We start from the raw sequence: 25,633 nt of genomic DNA, 5'->3' as shown, positions 1-25,633 counted from the left end.
TGGACTAATACAACTTTATATTGCTAGCACCTACCATAGCACCAGAAACAGATTTTCCTATCCGTTTATTTTTCGAGAGGTTGGTCAAAGGCATTGCTATGGATGCACTGGAAGCCTACAAAGCTTCCTTTGTCCCTGGGCCAAACTGTCATCTGCCAGGGAAAGTAATCATGGGCCTCTTGCTACTAGAATTCAAGCCAACTGTGTCCTAAAGACTCCAGCTGATTCCTACAACCCAGACTTAAGACCGAAAAATGTGTTGCCTTTCAGATAGAAATGCTAAGACCCTACACCACCAGTGTCTAGTAGATTCCCAATTGTTCTAGATGTTGAACACCACGCTCTTGCCTTCCTGGCTTCTCTCTTCCTTCCCCCTCCCCCTCTCTCTCTATTTGCCTTTCCCCCAACTACTTTTTTTTTTTTTTTTTAGCATAGTCAACACACAAGGTTACGTTAGTTTCAGGTGTACGACACAGTGATTCAACATCTCTGTAGGTCATGCTGTGTTCCCCACAAGTGTAGCTACCACCTGTCACCATAGGACGCTATCACAATATCACTGTATTTCCTCTCCCCTGCACCTATTTTGCCCATCCCCCCCCCCACCTCCCCTCCCTTCTGGCAACCATTGGTTGGTTCTCTGTATAGGTCTGATTCTGCCCCCCCTTTTTTTAAACTTATTTCATGTCTACACCCAACATGAGGCTCAAACTCGCCACCCCAAGATCAAGAGTCGCCCACTCTTCTGACTGAGCCAGCCAGGCTCCCCTGATTCTGCTTTTTTGTTCACCCATTTGTGGGTTTTCTTTAATTCCGCTTAGGAGTGGAATCGTATGGTGTTTGTCTTTCTCAGTCTGACTCCTCTCACTCAGCATACTACCCTCCAGGTCTGTTCTCGCTGTCGCACGTTACCTCTGGGGTTACAGTTGCAGGGTAAGCAGCGATCCCTCTCTCTCTGTCGGTAGAACCCCTCCTTGCACCTCTCGCAGTGAACGCCATCGGTGTTGTCAATGCAGTTGAGGCAGCGGAACCCGTTGCCTGTCTGTCTGTGAAGCTCTTGATCAAAGACGCATTGGCTGGACTTCCCACTGCAGTCACAGACTAGGGATGGGGGAAAAAAAAAGACCTCGCTAGTAAAAAGCTCAGAGACAATGTTATCATTCATGTAAACTACACGCAGGGTACTAAATATTCACGCCAGCTACTTGGAGTAAAGTAAGGATGACATGGGCCGAAGGAAGGTTGGGAGAGTCTCTGCCCCACCCAAAGGGAGCAGCAGCATGCTGGGGCAGGGGGGTTGCTGTCAGGGAGAACGTGAGTTCAGGGTTGCCCGACTGTCCCATTCCTCAAGAGACCCCAAAAATCTTACGTTATGTATTTTTTTTTAATGTTTATTTTTGAGAGAGACCCAGAGCGTGAGCAGGGGAGGGGCAGAGAGGGAGGGAGACACAGAATCTGAAGCAGGCTCCGAGCTGTCCGTGCAGAGCCCAATGTGAGGCTCGAACCCTTGAACCGTGAGCTCATGACCCAAGGCGAAGTTGCACACTTAACTGAGCCACCCAGGCACCCTTCGTTATGTATTTTTATGTACAAATTCCTGATTTAAATTTGCAAAGAATTCATTTTTACAGCCCTGCGCAACCCCATAGAACAAGTCTACCGGCTAGAGAAAACCTGAGGACTGCCAGCGGGTGCGCTCTGGCACAGCTGTCCAACAGCTGACGGCGTCCTCTGTTCAAGATCCACGATAGCTGTCCCTCCTGTGATGGTCAAGGCTGAGGAGCTAATGTGACTGGACAGGAATCTCCCTCTGCCCTTCACTGTGCCTTGAGTGTCCCTCCCAGAGCCAGGTGCCAATGGGAACCAGAGTCCCATGAAGAATCCACTTTCCCAAATGTCTAGGAAAGTTTACCCCATTGAGCGACCTCTCCATGGGGGACCTAAAAGTCAATGAGGAAACGTGGAAATACTCCACATAATTCCTGGCACACAGCAGACTCTAAAAAACGTTTGTCACAACTGAGAAGACAAAGATGATAAGCCTTGAGGTTAAAAGAATTGGACCAAATCAGTACTAGTTCTATTTTTGGAGGCAAATCTCTTCAACTCTCTGAACCTTATTTCTTATAAATGTAAAAGGCATTACCTGCCTCCCTGGACTGTTGAGAGGATCCCAATGAGAAAAGAATACCAAGCCCTTCACACCTGCTAATTCACTCACACAAGACAGGCATCGCCTCAGAGGAGTAAAATGCATTTCAGAAAGGTTAAGTAATTTGACCCAGTGGAGAGCTAAGGTTGGAACCTGTGTCTGATGCCAGACCTCATTTTCTTTCCACCAGGCACATTGTCCGTTAGCCACGTGGCCTCAATAAGAGTCCACTTCTAGAACTGCCTAGGGCCACGACTTACCCAGAGCACTGATTTAAAAAAAAAAAAAAAAAAATGCCAACGCACATGCTGAACAGCTGCCCTGTGCAGGCCATGTCAGGGCTCTGAAGGCACAAAGGGGACTAAGTAAACGTGATGAGCTTCTGAAGCGACTTCTTACCACATACATCTCTCCAGAGCCCATGCCGTCTCTAGCACCTCACACATATCAGCTCAGTTACTTCTCACAAGAACACATCAGCACGAGTGGTCTTGTCCCCATTGACCGGATGAAGAACCTAATGCTGGATATCTTGCTTAAGGTCACACAGCTAAATGGCAACCATACAATTTGCTCCTAAGTGTGTCCAACCACAAAGCCTTCACCCCCCACCCCCACCCCCACCCCCGCTTCTTGAGAACCTGGTTACCACTGCAGGTAGCCATTCCTCCTAGAAATCCCTCACAAAGGCTCATTCAGCCCCTACATAAATCCTGTCCCGCCACAGACCGCACTGGTTGTTCCAGATTACTTTTTCGGGAGTTTTAACTCTGCCTCCCTCCCTGTAATTTTTACTACGTGTCCTTGCTCTTCCTTGGAAAACACACGCACACCTACTGTGGTCTTCATTTACTTATCGCTTTGTTTCAAACATGGCTTTACAAGCACTGTGACAGCCGGGGCTTTGTCTGAAGACAGCTATCCTATCTCCCTCTCTAGCCTTCTCTCCTGGTTAAACTGGAGGCCTGTCACCTCCATGTCTTTCAACCGTTTCCCATGGGATGATTTCTAGATTCTTCTTGACTGTCCTCCAAGGAACATACTGATTTCCCAATGTCTTTCTTAAAAGGGCCTGAATTTATCACAGTCCTCCAAGTGTGGTTTGACTATCTCAGCATGCAACACAACTGGGTGTTAGAATTCTATGGACGCAGTTTTGCATTTCGTTAAACTTAGTGTGTTAAGCTTGCACTCAATTCAGACTCCCAGCTCTTTGCAGAACGGGTGCCAACTCCAATCTTCCCCAGTGAATGCTTGTGTAACTGATGTTTTGGATCCCGAACAGATGTGCCACACAGCTGTCATGTGCTGTGAAATTGCTGAGAACATCCTTAGGCGTGTATAAGCGCTAAATTCAGCCAACGACCCTTGTGTGAGGTCAGTCGCCTGGATCACGCAGTGTGCCAATGCCCTTTCTGTCCTGGGTGCCTTTTGAGGGCAGTCTCAAGACAATTACAAAATTTTCACTGTGCCTTTCTGACCCAGAACAAACTTTCTGCTGGTAATCGTTAACTTTATAAGGATGGCTCATGATATATTTAGAACACTATTTCAAAAATAGACACCCTTGTTATAATCTGGTGTTTAATGCCTCCCTCCCCTTCTGTCCTCTCTCCTCTCAGGCTCTACTCTGAAAAAACTGTGTTCTCCCTTTAAATCCCCCAGCCTTCTGCAGAGATACATTACAGTTTGAGCAAGGGGGATCTTCAGCCAGCAACTCTGCTCTGGAACTTGCTCACTGCCAAATCCCCCTCCTCTCTCGATGGGCTTTCCATGAAAGCCCAAGGTTGTGCTGACTGGGTAGGGCCAAGTAGGCCTTGTGTCGGGGAGTGTATAGGCCTCCTATGTCTGCATCGTGTGAGAACCTCATGAAGATGTTCCCCAGCCCTGCCTGCAGGACTTTGAGGTTTCCAAGCTGCACTGAGCTCAACCCTTAGCTGCACTGCACTTTAGCTTAATATTGAGTCTTCTGAACCTTCACCCCCAGTGAAGGAGGGTAGAGACTTTGCTCCTCTTGCATGAGATGACCCCTTTTGTCGCTGATGCTTTTGAAACATGGTCTCAAATCATCTCCCAAATTTAGACCAACCTCCCTAAAACTATTACTCATTCTCGCTACTGGGGGGAAAGAAATGTTTTGAAATTCCAGAATATTCTTGCAATTAGCTTAATAAAATAGGTCTCATACAGCTTGAGCCTGGTCCTTTTTTTTTTTTTTTTTTTTTTTTGAGACTGTGTGTGTGAGCATGAATGCAAGTGGGGGAAGGGAAGGGGCACAAAGAGAGTGAGGGGAGGGAGAGAGAGAATCCAAGCAGGCTTCATGCTGTGGGGCTTCATCTCACAAACCAAACAGGTAAGATCACGACCTAAGCCAAAAAGAGTCTCAAACGCTTAACTGCCTGAACCATCCAGGTACCCTGAGGCTTGTCCTTTTTATTCTGTGACCGATTTCTGCCTAACCACTACCATGGGCATGCTGGTTGCTGAAGGGCACTGCCCGGCTAGGAATGAGGTGACTGGGAGCAGTGGGGACTCTGCCAACAGGGCTAAGAGGAAAAGCAGCCAAGTGTAGCCACATGGGGATCCTGCCTACTGTGGTCAGCATTTCCACTCAGGTTTCTAAAGAAAACAGAAATCTGGCCCTGTAGGAGATCTGATCTTTTTTATTTAAAAAATTTTTTAACGTTTATTCATTTTTGAGAGATGGAGAGAGACCATATGAGTAGGGGGAGGGGCAGGGGGAGACACAGAATCCGAAGCAGGCTCCAGGCTCTGAGCTGTCGGCACAGAGCCCGATGTGGGGCTTGAACCCACGACCACGAGATCATGACCTGAGCCAAAGTCAGATGCTTAACCGACTGAGCCACCCAGGCACCACTAAAATCTGATTTTTAAATGTTGGCCAAAAAATATTTTTTTTTTATATTTCTGTTTGAAATAAATCTATGTCCAAGGGCAAATCTCTGCTCTTCTAACAGGCAGAAAACATATGTCCTGCTTTAGAAAAAGGAGAAATGAAGCCCTAGTATATGGCACAGTGGCCTGGTCGTAGTGGGTGTTTGATGTGTGTTTGAAGAACAAATGAATGAAAATTCTCTTGAACTTGTAGAAACACAGCTCAGGGGTTCCTCAATTGAAAGGACTCCATGTGTCCCATGTGTCTTAACATGCCTTAAAAATATAAATACTAATATTTAGCAGTCACTCTCTTCCCTGTTCCATGAAAGGATGCTTTTCTCTACAGAAGACCAGTCCAGAAAACAGCCTTCCTTGGTAACTTCTACTGCAATTACTTATTTAGGTTAACAGACCCAAATATAAGCCTTGGCTACATTTTAAAACAAACTCTAAAAATTTATTATACTTCTTTTATATTTGGCCTTGTTCAAGTTTGTCTAGAGCTCTTATTTCTTTTTTATTTTGTAATTTTGCTATGCTTCTGAATTTCATAAAAGGTTTATTTAGTTTCAGGGCATCTTTTTTTTTAATATATGAAATTTATTGTCAAATTGGTTTCCATACAACACCCAGTGCTCATCCCAAAAGATGCCCTCTTCAATACCCATCACCTACCCTACCCTCCCTCCCACCCCCCATCAACCCTCAGTTTGTTCTCAGTTTTTAAGAGTCTCTTATGCTTTGGCTCTCTCCCACTCTAACCTCTTTTTTTTTTTTTTTTCTACCCCTCCCCTATGGGTTTCTGTTAAGTTTCTCAGGATCCACATAAGAGTGAAACCATATGGTATCTGTCTTTCTCTGTATGGCTTATTTCACTTAGCATCACACTCTCCAGTTTCATCCATGTTGCTACAAAGGGCCATATTTCATTCTTTCTCATTGCCACGTAGTACTCCATTGTGTATATAAACCACAATTTCTTTATCCATTCATCAGTTGATGGACATTTAGGCTCTTTCCACAATTTGGCTATTGTTGAGAGTGCTGCTATAAATATTGGGGTCCAAGTGCCCCTATGCATCAGTACTCCTGTATCCCTTGGATAAATTCCTAGCAGTGCTATTGCTGGGTCATAGGGTAGGTCTATTTTTAATTTTTTGAGGAACCTCCACACTGTTTTCCAGAGTGGCTGTACCAGTTTGCATTCCCACCAACAGTGCAAGAGGGTTCCCGTTTCTCCACATCCTCTCCAGCATCTGTAGGCTCCTGATTTGTTCATTTTGGCCACTCTGGTGTGAGGTGATATCTGAGTGTGGTTTTGATTTGTGTTTCCCTGATGAGAAGCGACGTTGAGCATCTTTTCATGTGCCTGTTGGCCATTCGGATGTCTTCTTTAGAGAAGTGTCTATTCATGTTTTCTGCCCATTTCTTCACTGGGTTATTTGTTTTTTGGGTGTGGAGTTTGGTGAGCTCTTTATAGACTTTGGATACTAGCCCTTTGTCCGATATGTCATTTGCAAATATCTTTTCCCATTCCATTGGTTGCCTTTTAGTTTTGTTGGTTGTTTCCTTTGCTGTGCAGAAGCTTTTTATCTTCATAAGGTCCCAGTAGTTCATTTTTGCTTTTAATTCCCTTGCCTTTGGGGTTGTGTCAAGTAAGAAATTGCTATGGCTGAGGTCAGAGAGGTCTTTTCCTGCTTTCTCCTCTAGGGTTTTGATGGTTTCCTGTCTCACATTCAGGTCCTTTATCCATTTTGGGTTTATTTTTGTGAATGGTGTAAGAAAGTGATCTAGTTTCAATCTTCTGCATGTTGCTGTCCAGTTCTCCCAGCACCATTAAAGAGACTGTCTTTTTCCCATTGGATATTCTTTCCTGCTTTGTCAAAGATACCAGTTGGCCATACTTTTGTGGGTCTAGTTCCGGGGTTCCTATTCTATTCCATTGGTCTATGTGTCTGCTTTTGTGTCAATACCATGCTGTCTTGATGATTACAGCTTTGTAGTAGAGGCTAAAGTCTGGTCCATCAGGGCATCTTGACAGAAAAGCAAGTGATGAAGGGTGCCTGGGGGCTCAGCCGGTTAAGCATCTGACTTTGGCTCAGGTCATGATCTCACAGTGTGTGAGTTCGAGCCCCATGTCAGGTTCTGTGCTGACAGCCCAGAGCCTGGAGCTTGCTTCAGATTCTGTGTCTCCCCCTCTCTCTCTGCCCCTCCCCTGCTCATGCACGTGCTGCATGTGTGTGTGCTCTCTCAAAAAATTATAATCGTTAAAAAAACAAGCAATGAAAGTATAAAGATGGGGGTTTTGGACATTTCCTAAGTTGCCTGGGAAGCATTTATCAAGGGTCCATTCACTCAACAAATACATATGGAGTATCTAGTATGGATACAGTGGTAAACAAAACCAATAGATGTCCCAGCCCTCATGAAGTTCTCATGTGAGGAGGGGGGAAAAATAAGTAATACAGAGAATATTTGGATAGTGATATTTGTCAAGGAGAAATACATAAAGCAGTGAAAGGAAACAGGAAGTTGTGGGGTGGGAGGGGGGAGGTGAGAAAGTGACATAAGCTGACTTTTTAAAAATTTTTTTTCAACGTTTATTTTTTTGGGGACAGAGAGACAGAGCCTGAACGGGGGAGGGGCACAGAGAGAGGGAGACACAGAATCGGAAACAGGCTCCAGGCTCTGAGCCATCAGCTCAGAGCCTGATGCGGGGCTCGAACTCATGGACCGCGAGATCGTGACTTGGCTGAAGTCGGACGCTTAACCGACTGCGCCACCCAGGCGCCCCAAGCTGACTTTTTTTAAGATTTTTTTTTAATCTCTACACCCAATGTGGGGCTTGAACCCACAACCTTGAGGTTGAGTCGCACGCTCCACCAACTGAGCCAGCCAGGTGCCCCTGGTCTACTTCTCTATTTTGAGGCTGGTCTGTTCATGAGCTTTGTCGGCTTATCTACCAGGCATGGTGTTTTTCTTACCAATTATGAATTACCCACCAAATGTATCAAATTATTCACCTCTCATTTTGTTATGTATTTTCTCTTCCTCTCCTGATAAATCTTTCTTTTCCAAGTATCTCATTGGTAGATTTTTGTCTTACTGGTTCTTACTCCTTTTCCCCCCTCCTCCTTCTGTCCTTAGTCACTGAGATGTACATCCATTTCACTTGAACAAAGATCACTTCATGGGGCGCCTGGATGGCTCAAGTTGTGATCTCGTGTTTCGTGAGTTCAAGACCCACATTGGGCTCTCTGTCATCATGGAGCTGGCTTCGGATCCTCTGTCCCTCCCCCCTCTCTGCACCTTCCCTGCTTGCACACACATGCGCTCTCTCAAAAATAAACTAACATTTTAAAAAATGAATAAAAATCATTCCTGACAGGCCACACTGGATGTCTGCATCCTGGGACATCATAAGCCAGCATGATTTCAAAAAAGGGAGCTGCCAAGGTTTTATTGTCACATAAGATATGATATATGTAGATATTTAATATATATATTGGGCTTTGTCAAATACTTCTCACATTATCCATGTTTTTCTCATTTCACTATGGACAGGCATGGGTCTGGGACCTGGTGCTAATTTCTCACTGCAGCAGAAAAAAGAAACCAGTTCCTCTCAGACCCTAACAGACCCAAAGCCTTACAGGGTCTAGGAATCAAGACAGGCAGGTTTTTTTTCTCCCTTTTTCACTGAACTCCTTATCCTAGGTGCCAGGTTCCATTGTTATTCTTATTTAACTCCTCATTTGTCCCATACTCTTTCCAAGCTAGAGACATCTCTGCAAGGTTCTGTCCTTTTCGCTCTCTGTCCTGTACTCCAGCTCCCGGAAATCCTGGTCTCTGTCAGCCAGGCATCTCTCCACAGCTACAGCAATAAAATTCGTCAAGTTGACCTCAAGCCCTGTGTAAACACACGTGAAACCAAGTCATTTTACTCAGATTTTCACATATTTCTTTCAGTCTAGTAAAGTGTGGGTGGTTTTTGTGTCTGCCTCTCTGTTGCTGCTTCTTTGGCACTTAGGTATTTATTATAATAATCACTATAATAGCATACGGTTGCTGACCCTCAAGGTGCTTCTTAGAGGAGCCCTCCAGGCTGCCAGACACAGGCTGATCTGCCCACAGCCACCCACACTCCCCCAGACTCTGCAAACAATGGAGCAAGTGTGCAGAGCCCCTCAGGCTCACTTCACAAGGCTCCCACCCTCGCTCAAACACACAGTTCCGACAGGTCCGGACAGGAAGCACGGGGCAAAGGCTCTTTCCAAGCTGCATCCTTAGGAGAATGAAAGGAAACTGAAAATACAGGTACTTCCTAGGTTTGCACTGTGGCAAAGCCTTGGAATAATCAGCATCAGCGGCTGCTGTTCATCAAGACCTCATTTTAAGTTCCCCGTAGGACACACTTCGAGCAATTACAAGAAAGTTTAACAACTTGGCGCCAATCTGATCATTTGTGTATAAGCAGGTCTTTTCTATTGTTCAAAGCTGAAAAACATGCTCAGCTTTTCACCGAGGTGATCTAATTTCCATCCTCTGTACAGCATATGGGATCATCGTGCTTTTTAGTGCTCTCACAAGTAACAACAAACTAAAAAATCCAAGCTCCTTTCCAAACCCTAAAGATTTGGCCCCGCCGACGTCTCCAACTTTACCGCATTCCTCTTTCTCTCTCTTGTTCACTGGGCTCCAACACACAGACCTTTGTATGAACTCTAGGAAGTACCACCTCCTTCCCACCTCAGGCCTCCAGGCTTGCCACTTCCTTTGCCAGGAGCGCTACCTGCCTCCACCTCCCTAAATCCACACAGCCACAGGCTGATCTTTTAAAGAGCATAAATGATATCGTGCAGGGCCCCCGATGGCCCTTCTACAGCTTCTCCCTCCTCTGAATGCCCACGGGACTTCATCCTTGCCTCCATCCTGGTACTTCTCACCTTCTGTCCTGTCTTCACTATTTGTGTATGACTTACTTCCTCCATAACGTTTTCTACGTTTGTATCCACATGGGACCTAACACAGGGCGCAGGACTGGGATGGGTGGGTGGATGGATGGATGGGAGGGAGGCAGTCTGACTCTAAGAAAAGTCAAAAAAACAAAACAAAACAAAACCAAACCCGAACATACAGAAATCTCCCAGGAGTCCAGAGACCCGATATGAAATTTTCTCAACACACCAGATTTGCGTTGTCTACATGTGGCATTCAGTGTAAGTATAAAAAGCTAATGTTTCAATCAAAAAAATGCAGGGTGAGATGGGAACAGAAAGAAAGGAAAGGTGATCCGTTCACTTAGAAGGAGTGGCTGAGACTTTCTGGTTGCTCTCACACCAGAGGAACTATTACTGCCTCCAGGCCACCTCCACACTGGTGGTCCCAGACCCCCGGGCTGCAGTGACACCCAGCCTGCCCTCTCCAAGGGCAGCAAGGCCAGAGCCAGGTGGGCGGAGGGGCCTGAGGTACGGCCTGCCTGAGACCAGGAGATCAGTTTGCAGTGGTGGGGCAGCCTTGACAGGCAGGGTGCACTTGGCGGGCGCAAGGGAAGATCTCAGGGGCTAGGAATCTGAGCGTCATGTTTGAACCTGGCAGCGTGTGCTGGCCACCCTCACCCACAGCTCTGCCGCCCTCACTTCCACTTCAGGGGCTCCGGGCGCTAATGCTGACTCAGTTACAGGGCAGTAGGTTTGGAAAGTGTTACCCGTGATCTGTGGATGAGTCCATACAGAGATGGCACCCGTACTCTTCCTTATTTAGCCCTGTCTCCCCAGCATTTTGTGCCCCTCATTCCTTTTCCAAGACACCAAGTATCTTTTCCAAGATACTTTTTCTCTCCTTCCCTTTTGAAACGGTCTTCCCTTGGACACTAGAAGACCATACTGTCAGATTTCCTCTTGGCTTCTGACCTTGTCCCCCCACCCCTACCCAAGCCTTTGTGGCTCCTCTCCTTACACTAAATGTTGGGGTTATTCCAGGCTCAGCCCTGAGCCTCCACGAGGCCTCCCTCTGGGACTTGACCATCCAAGCCAAGGGCTTAGGTAACCATGATAGCTGTTGACCGGTATGCCAAGGTACTTCCCGGCCCAAACTTCATTGTCAACTCTAGACCAGCCATCCGCTTTACATGTCCAGCTGGCTGCCTCACAAGCTTTTCACACAAAATGTGTTTAAAACCAAATTCCTGGTTGTCATCCCTTCGAGTCAGAAGGCTGGAAGCTATTCTTATAGGTTCTCCGTCATTCTTCCTTGCCCGTATTCTATTCAACACCAAATTTTATTGACATAACCCACTAAATAGCTCGTTCACCCAAGTCAATGTCCACAATAGCCCTTCTAGACCAAACCCCTATCACCTCTTGCCTACAATACTTCTTGACTGAATGAATTCCCAGAAACTTCTCTTGCCTCCACCCAGCAGTCGGAAAACCTTACCAAAATATATTCTACCAATACCTCTCTGCTTACAACTCTGATAATTCTCCTTGACTTTTAGGATAAAGACAGAATTCCTTGACATTGCTACAAATACTTCCGTGGTCTAACCCTACCTACTTTTCCAGCCTAATTTCATATAACACTCCTCACTGGGACATCTTCACCTCTCTCCCATTCATTTCATTTATACCTCACTTTGTCTTTGCTTCCTCAGCTTTTTAAAGTTCTTTTGTGAAGGAAAAGCATCATGGTGGGGAGAGATGAGTTGGGGCTAACATTGGCAACCACCATGTTCTCTCTTGTTTGTCCAAAGCAGTTACGCAAAAAATTAAGCCTCCATTGTCCAATTGAATATTATTTCCTTCCTCCGAGTCAAAAAACTGGCCTCCTGTAAACTGACACTTTTATGCTCAAAGATAGCTGCCATCACCTCCGAGAAGTCACTTGTAATGAGGCTCTTTAATAGGAAATCCAAATGTAAAGAGCTAGACTGAAAACAGTGAACAAAATGAATCTTGAGAATAGTATACTCAGATTAAAAAAAACCCAGCAAATGCTTATCTTCAGAACAAAAGCAATTATTGAAAGTGTCCTTTATTAATTATTTGAGAATATGTGAGCAAAGGAGAGGGACAGAGGGGGTGGGGGGGAGAGAGAGAGAGAGAGAGAGAGAGAGAATCTCAAGCAGCCTCTGTGTTCAGCGTTGAGCCCAACGTGGGGCTCAATCCCACCACCCTGAGATCAAGACCTGAGCCAAAATCAAGAGTTGGACACCTGACCAACTGAGCCATCCAGGCACTTTGAAAGTGTCCTTTAAATAGCAATCTATTCTAATGTATTCTTTGTTATTTTTACACATATTCAAATTGAACATATGAAGTCCAAAGCAAGATCAATCTGACATCCATCAGTGAGGTAGATACCAAAGGCACTGGTAGCTATCATCCTATTTGCAAAACTCAAAGTCTCCAAACCTGAAATGCTCAACATGACACGGTATTTTTACCATATTGTACTTACATGTGATGATGAAAATGCTCTTAAGTATTTTCTAGTTTTAAAGCCTCCTACATGAAATTTTTCTTTCCAAGATTTAATATGTTTCTCAGGTTGGGTGAATACTTTAAAACAAAGTCTGAACATTTCTTCGTTTAATCTTGAAATGTTGTGGATTAATGTGTGAATGTCTGCTTCCAGTTTTATCTTTTTAAGGCATGTCACAATATGTTTTCTAATTAAAATAAAAAACCAAAATGGCACTTCCCTCATGAAGAGTCTTTTTTTTTTTTTTAATTTTTTTTTTTTTAACGTTTATTTATTTTTGAGACAGAGGCAGAGCATGAACGGGGGAGGGTCAGAGAGAGAGGGAGACACAGAATCGGAAGCAGGCTCCAGGCTCTGGGCCATCATCAGCCCAGAGCCCGACGCGGGGCTCGAACTCACGGACCGTGAGATCGTGACCTGAGCTGAAGTCGGACACTTAACCGACTGAGCCACCCAGGCGCCCCACGAAGAGTCTTTTAATTGAACTCAGTTTTTTCCTCTCATATTTTTCACAGCTGCCTTTTAAGCCAACAGAGCCAGAACCACTGATGTGTATCCTGCCTGTTTGCTTCTCAGGGTATGTAAATGCCCAAGCAGGTGTGAGTAAGTCTGCACCAAGAAGTGCCCTAAGGAGAGGAACACTTGAGGTGTTCTAATCACATGGGCAATTTGGGATGTTAGAATTATGGACCAATCTTTTGAACTCTTAATAGTCCAAAGTCATCAAGAGTCAAACTCAGGTCACCACATTTTCCTTTGGAATGATTATGACTTAAAAGGAGTCACCTAGTTTCACTGAGTTCATAGCATATTCTATTACAACATAGATGTGGAAACGGCACACATGGACCGCAGATACTCCACCTGGTAAGGCATACACCAGGAGACCACACCTGGAGATGTCTTCCCCTAATCCCCCACTAGGGTCCAGGCAGACAGGCAGGGAGAGGGAAAGAACATCCCAGCCAACAGGGAGGTTGGGGACACCAATTTTCATCTAACTAGCAAAGGAGTTCAGGGTACAGGAGGAGGCTCAGTCTGAGTTCAAAGGTGAAAGAGAAGAGGAGATTAGGACATGAGATACAGAGGAGTCTCCCCTTTCCTTGCACCTGGCACCTACAAGGGCTCTACTCCGAGACCACAAGTGTCAGCCTCAGTATGGAGGCTCAGTGAGTGTGCGTGGTAAGGATTCCATATGCAAATATCCAATACTGCTATGTAAACCCACACTCTTCTGCCCCCATATATAGCAATTTTCTGTATTTCTAAGAAATCATCTATAAAGAAAAACATCAATATGGAAAGCATATTTGACTAACTTCAGAGTACAGTATTCATTGAGCATTTCCACATGACTCAACAAAAGGTATCCTCTGCCCTCTTAAGAATCAACTGAAATATGGGGCGCCTGGGTGGCGCAGCCGGTTAAGCGTCTGACTTCAGCCGGGTCACGATCTCGCGGTCCGTGAGTTCGAGCCCCGCGTCAGGCTCTGGGCTGATGGCTCAGAGCCTGGAGCCTGTTTCCGATTCTGTGTCTCCCTCTCTCTGCCCCTCCCCCGTTCATGCTCTGTCTCTCTCTGTCCCAAAAATAAATAAACGTTGAAAAAAAATTTTTTTTAAAGAATCAACTGAAATAAACAACAGTAGAGTGCTCAGGACAGCTAGAGGTGACACCTGAAGCAATGAGGACCAAAAGAAAAAAAAAAAAAAAACGTGTATAAGGAGTCTGGGTAAAGAAAAGCTAAAAAGGAAATTCTGATTTGTACTGAAAATGCTTTTCAGAGTATACATATTAAAAATGGTTTTTCAATCATTTCAGTTTGTTTTGTTGGCTCCTTTAAAAAGTTACCAAATAATTCCTTTTTAAACCTTGCATTGCTTTCGTGAACAATATACTTCTGTACAAGGAAATTAGCCATAGATTCTTCTGCTGTCTCTACATCCCTTCACAACGCTGAACCCGGTTAGGTATGCATATGCTTACTGTGCACCACAGCAGTTCTCAGTTTGGACAAAAGAACAAAATGGTAATTCATGTGCATTTACAGTGTTGGGAAAATATGTATGAAGTGCATTTATAGAAGCTTCCTTAGAGATTCTTTTCTGAAAAAATCCATCTGAAAACAGTAAATTAAAACTGTACTGCTTAACGTCAGAAGAATGAATTAAGTTAACGTCTCTTCAGGGACCAACCACTTTTTATACCTCCATCAAAAGTTAACGAAGATCACAGACTGGACCATGAAGCCTCCACCAGGGAGCAGGTGCAATGTGTCTTGTATCTCAGCTGAACAAATGTGCTGCTACTGCAATGTCACTTCCCATGGCAGGTCAGCTGTGGCTTCAGCATGTGAATGTCCCCTCCCACCGTGTACAACAGCCCCCCACCCCTGGCCGCTCGAGGCAAGAGCAGAAGCTTTGGGTTACTGTTGGACCTGGTGCTATTGCAAAGTAGACCGGAGTATCTGCTATGAGAAATGACCTTTCAACATTTAGAATCCCCTTTTACCAAAAGCAAAATGGGTGATGATTTGAAATAGTATGTGCAAAGCTTACAATGTTCTGGCCATGAAACTGTCCTGATCCTGAAAGACTCTAAAACTTATACCAACGGACTCCAACAGGGGGAGAAAAATAACCTCGGGACATAAATATTCATGTATAGAATCATAATGTCAACAGTCATTGAACAGCGGTAAAAAAAAAAAAAAAAAAAAGGCTTATCCCTACCCCTCAACTGTCCTATTTTTTTTTTAACTGAGCCACCTAGTCAATTCCAACCTGCATGACAATCTGACAACAGAGTTGAACAAAAAAAGAATAAAAGAGAAAGAGAAAACTTAGTCATTTAAAATCTGTTCTTTTGTCAATGTCCCACCAACTAGAGTTTGTGCTTGGTCTTAACCTGTGGTTCCCTGACATTTTTAAAAGAAAGGCCACCATAGGGAGTCACATATACAAATAAAATAGACAGGACACAGATGCCCCTACTAGAGACATAGGGATATTCTTATAATCAAGATTCCACCAAGTGTGAAAATTAATTTAAATGAAAATTTTTAATAAGAATTAGAAATATTAAACTAGCAACTGAAATCTGGTCCTTTTACTAAGTGCATGGCTCTGGTCAAGGAAATAACTTTTCTGTGCCTCAATTTTCCTATCTATGAAGGAGGATTACATATGTGGTAACCCAGCTCTGATGTAACTGAGAATTCACACAGTTCCTTTGCCGGCTGGGTATCATTTTTCTCACCTACAAAAGGAGAAGCTTTTGTAGAGAATCTCTAAGGACCATTCTCATTTAAATACCATGACGCTGGGGTGCCTGGGTGGCTCAGTTTGTGATCTTGTGGTTCTTGAATTCGAGCCCCTCACTGGGGTCTGTGCTGACAGCTCAGAGCCTGGAGACTGCTTTGGATTCTGTGTTTCCCTGTCTCTGCTTCTCCCCCGCTCATTCTCTTTCTCACAAAAAATAAACATTAAAAAAATAAAAATTAAGTAAATACCATGATGCTGTAATAGAAAAAAGTATGGAAACATGCAGAACTTTTTATAAGAAATGCCCCAAATGAGTGCAGCTAAAGATGTGAATAACTTTTCCAATGTTTAAATCAGTGTGGGAAATGATTTGGCTGCGATTTAATTTTTTCTAGACTGAATAAATGAATAAATGAATGAATAAAAATAAAATCTGGAAAAGAGACAGCTGGCATTCCGTAAATGGTCGCCAAGCCTGAAGAAGTCTAGGATACATAGACCTTTACCCAACTGATCTCCACCTCTCCTCTGATACAGCAGAAGGGAAAGGCTAGAGCCCTTACATTGACCAGTGATGGAAGAAGAACCATTCTTTTCTTTCCTAATCGTGACATAAGGAAGCACATGACTGTTGGGCAGGCACCTATACAGACATACAGTCACCCACAGACACAGAAAAGACTTAGCTTTTGGCTTTGAATATAATTCAAATATTACATCATGTGCCTGGGGGTTATATTAGAGCACAGCCCAGTAATGATTCAGTAATCTGCTAGGCCTAATTTGTGACTAAATTAGAGTTCCAGAATCTATGGCACTCCTATTTCTACACTGGTCTGTAATGATCCAAGTCTTGTCCTTGGAAATTTCTCTAGGGTGTTAAAAAAAAAAAAAAAAAAAAAGTCAATATACTTGAGCCCACTAAGAGCTTAAATGGGAAAAGTATTCCCAAGATTGCCTCAACAACTTAATTTCATGCTCCTGACTTTCCCATAAACATTGATCACAAACCAACATTCTTCCTCAGCTCCTTGACCAGTGGAGCTAAACCGATGGCTGTCCCCAATTCAGGACCCCAGAATTTAAGTCTTCATAGGTGTTTCCAGCTTATGCCCCCAATTCAAATCCACACTCCTATTTATTGCACACACTTGAATATAATAAGGTGGGAGGTTTTATTTTTCCGGGGGGGGGGGGGGGGAAGGTCACATTTAAGTCTTTTCAAAATCTTTTTCAATTACTTTTAATTTTAAAATATTATTTGGGGAAGACCTGTCAATTTGAAATGATGTCAGTCAATGCATTGGATACTTATCAGTAAGAAAAAGCCTAGGCTATTGAACCAACCCTCATAATTGTTCATTATCTCACAATTTTGAGTGTCGAAAATCATAAACCTTTCAAGATGATTATGCTGTGAAGATTACAATGTGCATTGAAGGATAATCTTTAAATCTTTTAGACGTTTTGAAAATGGTGTACTTTCCAATGACGGTGTGAAAAGCAGACACAAATGGAGCTATATCTCAAGCCACCTAAACCGAAGCAAAGAAGAAACTGTATTAAAGTTCTGTTAGCTGCTAAAGGTGGAGTTTGAATGTAATTACTTCATAAAATATAAATTTACAAACTAATACTTGTAAGTTATTTTATAAATTATGTGACTTTAGGTTTGTGAATTAATGTGCTACATTACACACAAAAAGCCATGTGACCACTGCATTTACACTGCTAAATGGTTTCATAATCAAGTTGGCCAAACCCTTTTTTTGGTGGGGGATGGGGAAAGTCTCCAATTAAGAAGTGAGAGAGCAGCTTATGGAGTGCTCATCATATATTTGAGCATGTTCTAGAGAGCAATAGACCTGCTGAATCTGTATGTGATAAGATCTGGTGTTTGCCAAAAAGCAAGAATAAGAAATGATACAACATCTGATCTTGAAATTCCATCTGCTCTGAGTCCCTTGTCAGGAATTCCCATTTATTTCATTGGGTAAAACTTGGGGTTCATTTCAGCCTGAGCAGAAGGACTCCTCATCACCTTTCTTGAGCTAATGAAAGGAACCTCTTAAAAAAGTTCACCACTTATGGGGCGCCTGGGTGGCGCAGTCGGTTAAGCGTCCGACTTCAGCCAGGTCACGATCTCGCGGTCCGTGAGTTTGAGCCCCGCGTCGGGCTCTGGGCTGATGGCTCAGAGCCTGGAGCCTGTTTCCGATTCTGTGTCTCCCTCTCTCTCTGCCCCTCCCCCGTTCATGCTCTGTCTCTCTCTGTCCCAAAAATAAAAAAAAATAAAATAAAATAAAAAACTTTGAAAAAAGTTCACCGCTTAAAACTCAGAAGACAGTATGTTGACATTCAGCATTGGCAGGAGAGTTCTATGACAATAATATTGAACACATAGTGCTTACTAGGCACTGTGCAAAGTGCTTTAGTATGTAATGATTGCAACAACTTATTTTCCTCATCTTAGAGACCAGGAAACTGAGTACCAGGGGAAGTAGCTTGCCTAAACCCCACAAATAGGAAGTGGAGCTACCATTTGAACCCAGGCCTGCACCTGTATGCATGATGCTGTACCATTTCCACAGTTTAAGTAACAGAATCCAGGAGAGAGTATAAACCTTTCCAGGGCTCTCTTCCACGATCCACAGCATCTCTCTTCCAGTATCCGACCATGAGAGAAACCAGATTAGTGTTCTATAATCATCTTGGATGTTGAGCTCATCATTCTAGAATAATTGCTTCAAAACATAACTGATGGCTGAATCCAACAGTATCATGTTGATCCTCATTCTTTGTATATTTATAGTTTTATGTCTGAATACCATTTATTATACCTACATTGTTGTAGATCTTCCTTTGGCTAGCACAACATTCCTCTTTGATAATGTTCTCTATTCTCAAGGCCCATTCCTCCTTATTCTCCATTGTTCTTCTATCTCCTTGGTAAGCGTTGAGGTTTCTCTTACCTCTGTGTCCCAGGTAATATCTATTGTCAGGGCTTTGCTTTCTCCCTTTGGGCTCACCATTTTATATTTCAAACTGTTCTTCTAAACTTCAAGATCACAGTTCCAGCCATTCACCAGGACTGTTGGCCATCTCCACTGGCATCCCTGATTTAACATATCCCTATAGGAACTCATTCCTTCCTCTTCATCCACTATCCAACCTTGCTCCCAATTTGGATCCTTGAGTTCTCATTTCCTTTAATGGCATCACTATCTAACCAGTCACACTCACCTGAAGCCTCAGACCCATCCTGGACTCTTGCTTATTTCTCATGACGTCCCCTTCTATCCCTGACACGCACTCATTGGATCACCAAATTCTTTCAACTTTACCTTCTAAATGTTTCTGTAATCTGTTTCCACTTTGCTATTTCTGCCACCACAATGAAAGCCTTCATCATCTCTCATTTGGATTCTTGCAATGGCCATTTATTGCCCTCTCCTAGCTCAACTCCGTCTAAGGCGTTCAGTGAGCGACCTTGCTAAAACATGAATCTGGCCATGCCCACCCCTGCTTCTATATAAACCATCTGCAACTTTTCTTTACCTATGAGGCACTATCCTAGCTGTGCAGCCTGGTACATAAGGCTCTTCACATCCAGGTTCTTGGCTACATTTCTAGTCTCACTCTTCTCTACTTCTTGCCCCTTCTCCAGTCATGATCTGTGTGAACTGTGATCCAGACCAATGGAGCTATATGCCACATTCTCTCACACACCAACTATGAGCTCCTGAAGGGAAGTCCTTATCTTGCTTAGCAATCTCTGTGCATCCAAGTTCACTATTTTTATCTCGACTGTTGGCTTCAGAGTTTTTAAAGAAACATGGTTCTAAGCATTTTAAAGCACTTTACAATAATTTGTCATCCTTCCAACAGCTCTGCAAGGTTGCAGAGTACTGCTGTTCCCATTTAACAGGTAAAGGAGAAGATTCCAAGAAGTTGAGGAGCCTGAATCGTTACTAATAAGAAAATAGTAGCCAAAATTTGAAGCCAGATCAGGCTGACCCTAAAACCTGTGCTTTAGCTGAGACCAACCGTGAAAGTCTCACTGATGACATCTAACACATAATTTCACCTTCAAGGGAACAGCCGGGAAGCAATGCCATGGCTTTAGGCTCCCATAGGTGCAGCCCACAGGGTGCACAGATGCAGGTCACTTTGGCAAGTGGCCAGTCCCATATTTTAGTCCAACTTACACCACATCCCAGCAGCCCGTGAATAGAAAAGCATGGGTGCTCTACCCTAATGCCAAACTTTTCACACTCTCATTCAACCCCAAAATGAAGCCCTTTTTGAGGAGGGAGTCTAATATCTTGAGCAACCTATCTCCAAGGAAGGGGAGAGTCTAGAAATGAAACTGAACATAGCTTCTGACTTACTGGTCTAAATAGAATACTCAGTTTGTCTATCCTTGAGTCTGTCCTCTTGAGTCTGGTTTTATTTAACAACTGATAAAATCCTACATATTTATTTCTGTTATCTAATGCTAACACATTAGATGTGGCCAATGGGGAAATTGCTTCAAAAATTACCCATTATATAAAACATATGTACTTGCTCCCTTATTACTTTACAATGTGGTCCCAAAAGCTCCAGCCTAAGAACTCCTGGATTGAGTGCCAGATGTGTCCCTGCCAACAGCTGGTGTATAGCTTTGTGCAAATCCAGTTCCATGTTTTCGTATTTTAAGCCAAGGGCTATAGTACTTGATCCATAAGTAGTCCCTTTGAATTCTAATATTTGGAGACTCTCCTTACTTTTAGGATGTTTCTCACTAAGTTAACCATAAGGGAACCTAACCTACATCATTATTTTCATAACTGGCTTTTAAAATGGTAATCAGGGATGATGGGTTGGAAGTTAATTCCAAGATTATTTTAGGAAAAAAAAAACACTGTATCAATTCATTCAAACACATGCCAAAATATCTGTGCCATTCAAATAGAATTCAAGCCAGCTATATATGGAAAGCATAAGATAATGCAGTGCGTGCGTGAACATTGTCTCACGTTCACATATGTGAAAATGACTCTTGGACCTAGTGAAATAATTACTGAAATGCCATCAGGTACAGGGAGTAATCTAAACATGAAAATTCAGGGTAATTAAACAAGTGAATATCATCGGTCAAACCAAGTGACAGGGAAAACACCTGTTATGTGTTGTCATAACTGACCTGTGCCTATAGCAAACAGTTGCTAGGTTCTCAGCAAGTTTTGTTTATGTGAGCGACTTGAACTTCTCACAATATGACAGCCCTTGGACACCCTAGATAAGATTAAATGATCTATGGGGTGCCTGGGTGGCTCAGGTGGTTGAGCATCCAACTTCAGGTCATGATCTCACAGTTCGTGGGTTCAAGCCCCGCATCGGGCTCTGTGCTGACAGCTCAGAGCCTGGAGCCTGCTTCGGATTCTGCGTCTCCCTCCCTCCCTCTCTCTCTCAGCCCCTCCCCTGCTCATGCTCTGTCACTCTCTGCCTCTCTTTCTCTGAAATAAACATTAAAAAATATGTTTAAAAAATCAAACAATCTATGACATAGGCACCCAGTAAATGCCTGTTGAATTAATGTGAGAATACTATTAGAAGTAACATTGTGCGAAAATAAAGTGCTGCTAAGACTCCTAGGGCTCTGTTTCCATCCCGAAGATGAAATGAGGATTCCAGAAGGATTATTAGAGAGGCTCCTTTTCAATCTTTATGGTGTTCACACTCACAGAAAACATTCCCACCACAATTCCATCAACGAAAACACGTGATGGGAAAAGAATTCGTACGCCGGCATATTCCTGATCAAACAGGGCCCCACTGATCCAAAAAGCAACCAAGGCGGCACATTTTTAAAGTAAGGAAAATCTTGATTTGGCACAACCTACTGGCTCCCATTTTAACACCAGACAGCCGTATAGAACATTAGACTTTGGTTACACCGCGTCTCTGGAGAAGCCCCAGCCGCGGGAGGAGGGGGGAGCTTTACAGAAGTTCTCGACTCAGCGGGAATCGTCGGAGGTGCGCTCGGCCGTCGCCGTGTGCAGGGCCAGGGCAGCGACGTTTCCTCCGGGAGGCCGACTCACCTTCCCTCCTGGAGGTGGCCCGGGCGTTGGGCAGGAGCAGCGCGACGCAGAGGCAGCCGCACAGCCAGAGCGCGCGCATGGCCGGGCCGCGCGTCCGTCCACCGCACAGGGGTCGCCGCCCGCGCCTCACGGCTGCTGGTTTGCGCTCCGCGCTCCGCTCTGCCTTCCTTTTCCTTGATCAGGTGGTTTTATCGACTCCTCTACCTGACTCAGTCCTGACAGGAAGAGAGCCTGTGCTTCAGGGTGTGACTCACCTGTGAATAAGGAGGACCCAACCCTCAGCCGCCAGACAAACACACACCGCGCACACCGCGCCGCGAGAGCGCTCACCCCCGCCGCCGGGCTCCCCCCGCCCTCGCCGCGAGAGGGGTGCACACCTGGCCCGGGCCGAGGGCGTGGTGCCGAGGCTGCGGCCCAGGGATCCCGCTGGAGGAATGCGCCCGCTGCCCCGCAGCCCTGCTTCTCTCCCGGGGTGGTCCGCCGCAGAAGTCGCACAGGTGGACGGCGAGCAGCCTGCCCCCTCTCCAAGGCGCAGACTCCCAGCCGGCAACCCCGATCGGCTCCCGTCTAAAAGACGTCAAGGAGAACAGGCATCACGAGGGGGTGCTCTCCACCCTCTGGCCTCCCCTCAACCGCTCTGAAGTACGGCAGGCCTCCCCCAGCCCACCCACTCTGCTAGCACTTCTTTCCTTCCCTCCCCATCACCGGGCTCCTCTCCTGGGCCCCCTAACTTCCTGATCACCTGGGCTGGCGACTGTCAAGTCAGCTGCTGACCTGACCGGTGGGCCTCCCTATGAAGGCGGGGTATCGCTCGAGATCCCTAACAGCTCGCGCATTTGCTGGCGCACTGTCAGCTCGGTAAATGTTCTGCGGAACTGAAGAAAACGGAGAACCCGGAGTTCATATTCCTTTTACCTCTTAGAGCATTTTTCTCATACCGTTCTCCGTGGGCGCACAGGAAATGTTTGCGGAGACTCACGGTGAGAGGCATCCAAGTCTCTTGTGTTAGGTGAGGGGACTGATGTCCAGGAAACTGCAAATCCTGGTGTATCCTACATCGCCCCTATCCCTAAGGAGGCTGGTGGCAATAATTCAGAGAGACTTTTGTCAAAGAGAAAGCTTTGGTTCCTACTAGAAAATTAGAAAATTAAAAATTACCAGAGGTTTGTAGGTGCTCAGTATATACGCACAATCTGTCCCAAACAGTCACCCCTACTTTTCATGATCCAGGCCTACAAAGGCCCCTGGTGAATATTGTTCACTGGCTAAAGGAATGCATGTTCTCTAGATAGTTCTATAGATAACATAAGGCAACAAACAATACAACATGGTTACTGTGTGTCAAAAGGTGTAAGAATTTCAGTTTATGCATGTAAGTGAGACCAGTTGGGCTGGGAGAGCTTGGGAGGATTATGCACAAAACCTGAACCATGAACTAGGTAGGTGTTGGGAAATAATCAGGATCTGAATACAGCACCAAAGAACCACAGAGGGAGACCATTCACGGAACACTGGCTACCATCTATTCTAAAATCTCCAGCAACGACAACAACAAAAAGAATAGAAAGGAATCTCCAATTTTCTCATCCCAAGCTTCGACTCTCCTCTTCCACTCTGTTCGGGATTCATGCAAATAGCATAAAGATTCTTCTCTCTCAAAGTTCACAGTCTCCAGTTACTGCTAGTTTCAGGCCCTGGAGACCAGTAACTGTCTAGTTTTTCCTGTCTAGTAACTAGTATGTTGTAGAGGCTGAAATCATGCCCCCAAGTCCCTGATCCATGCACTTCTACCCATCAGTGTTGTGCAATCCACAATCCTGCAAGAACAGGAACAGAGCCCTGCAAAATAAAGGCTTAAAGGTAAATTTCATTTTAGTACAGATTATTAGAGTTTATTCTGTCTCAAAAGTTGGAACAGATATTTTCATCTATCACTTCTGGATAGTGATAGAAATAATAGCTAACATCTATACAGTACCTACCATTTGTAATTGCTGATGTGAATCTTTTATGCAGAACAACACTTTAATCTTGGAAACAATGCCATGGGACAGGTGTACTATTGACTTCCCATTTGACAAATGGGAAAACAGGCATAGAAAGGTCAGGTAGCATGCTCAAAGTCACACTGGTTCCAGAGTTTAGGGGTCAGATTAAAGAGCCCCATAAAAAAGACAAATTCACAATACTGTATGAATTAAAAATGCAGCCAATGGTTATTCGTCAACATCCATTACAAACCAACCAGATTGGCCCACATCGATAATCAAGTCCCAATGACTCTGAACAAGTATTTCTGATTTTGCCTAACGTGTTAGCTCTGAAAGGACCCCCAGAGGCCACCTGAACCTGGAATAGAAAACGGGCAGCAGAACCCTGGGCACCAGGCCAAACAGCAGCCTCTTTTATGTGAACGGTACACTTTGGTGTTTCTCCATTCCTACCCTCTTTTCATTGCCTTATTCTGGATCTTTTCACACATCTCGACAACCTGCCTGGCTCAAGCTTGGGACCTCTGTTCTGGCCGAATCTCCTCCCATGCTCGGAGACCATATCAACTGCTCTTTGCCAATTTGAGGATTTTTCTGTAGTGCTCTACTAGTCAAAAGTTGAGGTTCTGCAGCAGATCCCCAGAGCCAAATCCTGGCTTCATGTCCCATCAAGGTAGTTTATTTAGTTTTCTCTAAGCTTCAGTCTCCTCATCTGTAAAATGGGGATAATAATAGAACTGTTACCTGATAGGCCATTTAATTTTCCCAGTATCCCTATCTAGTGCTTAGAGAAGTATCAGACATATATGCACAATGCAAGTAAGCTATAATAATTGTTGCTATTGTTACCACTAAGCACCATCAGTTTTCCTTTATTGTAATTATTTAATAAATATCCTATAAGAAAGATGGGATTTTTGCTTCAACTCTTCTACTAATTGACTAATAGTAATTAAAATTTTTAATGTTTATATATTTGTGAGAGCAAGAGAGACAGAGTGTGAATGGGGGAGGGGCAGAGAGAGAGGGAGACACAGAATCTGAAGAAGGTTCCAGCTGAAGCTGTCAGCACAGAGCCTGACATGGGGCCCGAATTCACAAACCAAGCTGAAGTCAAGCTTAACCGACTGAGTTACCCAGACGCCCCTATTGGATAGTAATTTGAAACTTCTATGGAACTTTTGGTCTACTCCAGGTTCCTATCCAGATTGCCAACATTTACTTGGAAGTTGTTAATTTTTATTTTTGCTGCGTATCTCAAAATTTCCTTCACATTCAGATCTTCCTGTCCAATGTTTTAAGACTTAGAATTTCATTTTTAAAAAGTTAATTTTTTTTGTTGTTTTTTAAGGAGCGAGGGTGTGAGTGGGGGGGAGAGGCAGAGAGAGAGAGAGAGAGAGAGAGAGAGAGAGAGAGAATCTTAAGCAGGCTCCATGCTCAGCATAGAGCCCTATGCAGGGCTCCGTCCCATGACCCTGGGATCATGATCTGAGCCAAAATCAAGAGTCAGATTCTCGACTGAGCCACCCAGGTACCACTAGAACTTCATTTTAAATAAGGGGTAGGAAGATCTTATATTTCGGGGAAAATTAAAAGGAAGATGGATTTAAAGAATTCTTACAATTAACCTCACACAACACATGTTTTTCAAAAAGGCAGTGAAAGTCTGTTTGCTTTTCCATGTGACCCAAATAAATCTTTCTTCTCCAAATCCATACAAAAATCATTAGATACCACTCAGCAATAAAAAGGAATGAACCACT

The 25,633-nt window shown here is 44.3% G+C and overlaps 1 protein-coding gene and 1 non-coding gene across 3 annotated transcripts in view; both read right to left on the bottom strand.

The window, feature by feature from the left end:
* The window catches only part of LAMC2 (laminin subunit gamma 2), a 58,094-nt gene extending 35,566 nt beyond the window's left edge, over positions 1–22,528 (bottom strand). The window contains exons 1-3 of one of the 2 annotated variants that reach the window (XM_040446548.1): positions 22,257–22,528; positions 21,880–22,133; positions 913–1,101 (exon numbers count right to left, since the gene is read on the bottom strand). In XM_040446548.1, coding sequence (XP_040302482.1) covers positions 913–1,101; positions 21,880–21,958 — 268 coding nt within the window. In that variant the 5' untranslated portion in view covers positions 21,959–22,133; positions 22,257–22,528. The remainder of the gene's footprint in view (positions 1–912; positions 1,102–21,879; positions 22,134–22,256) is intronic. The other variant, XM_040446547.1, reaches the window with a different exon arrangement.
* On the bottom strand, positions 4,942–5,025 carry TRNAQ-UUG (transfer RNA glutamine (anticodon UUG)). Its single transcript has one exon. It is a non-coding gene; the product is annotated as a tRNA-Gln (tRNA).
* Positions 22,529–25,633: the final 3,105 nt, after the last annotated feature.

Source organism: Herpailurus yagouaroundi, unplaced genomic scaffold, assembly GCF_014898765.1.
Source record: "Herpailurus yagouaroundi ecotype Mexico unplaced genomic scaffold, PumYag 195, whole genome shotgun sequence".
Lineage (NCBI taxonomy): Eukaryota > Metazoa > Chordata > Mammalia > Carnivora > Felidae > Herpailurus > Herpailurus yagouaroundi.
This window is presented reverse-complemented; position numbering and strand designations above follow the sequence as displayed.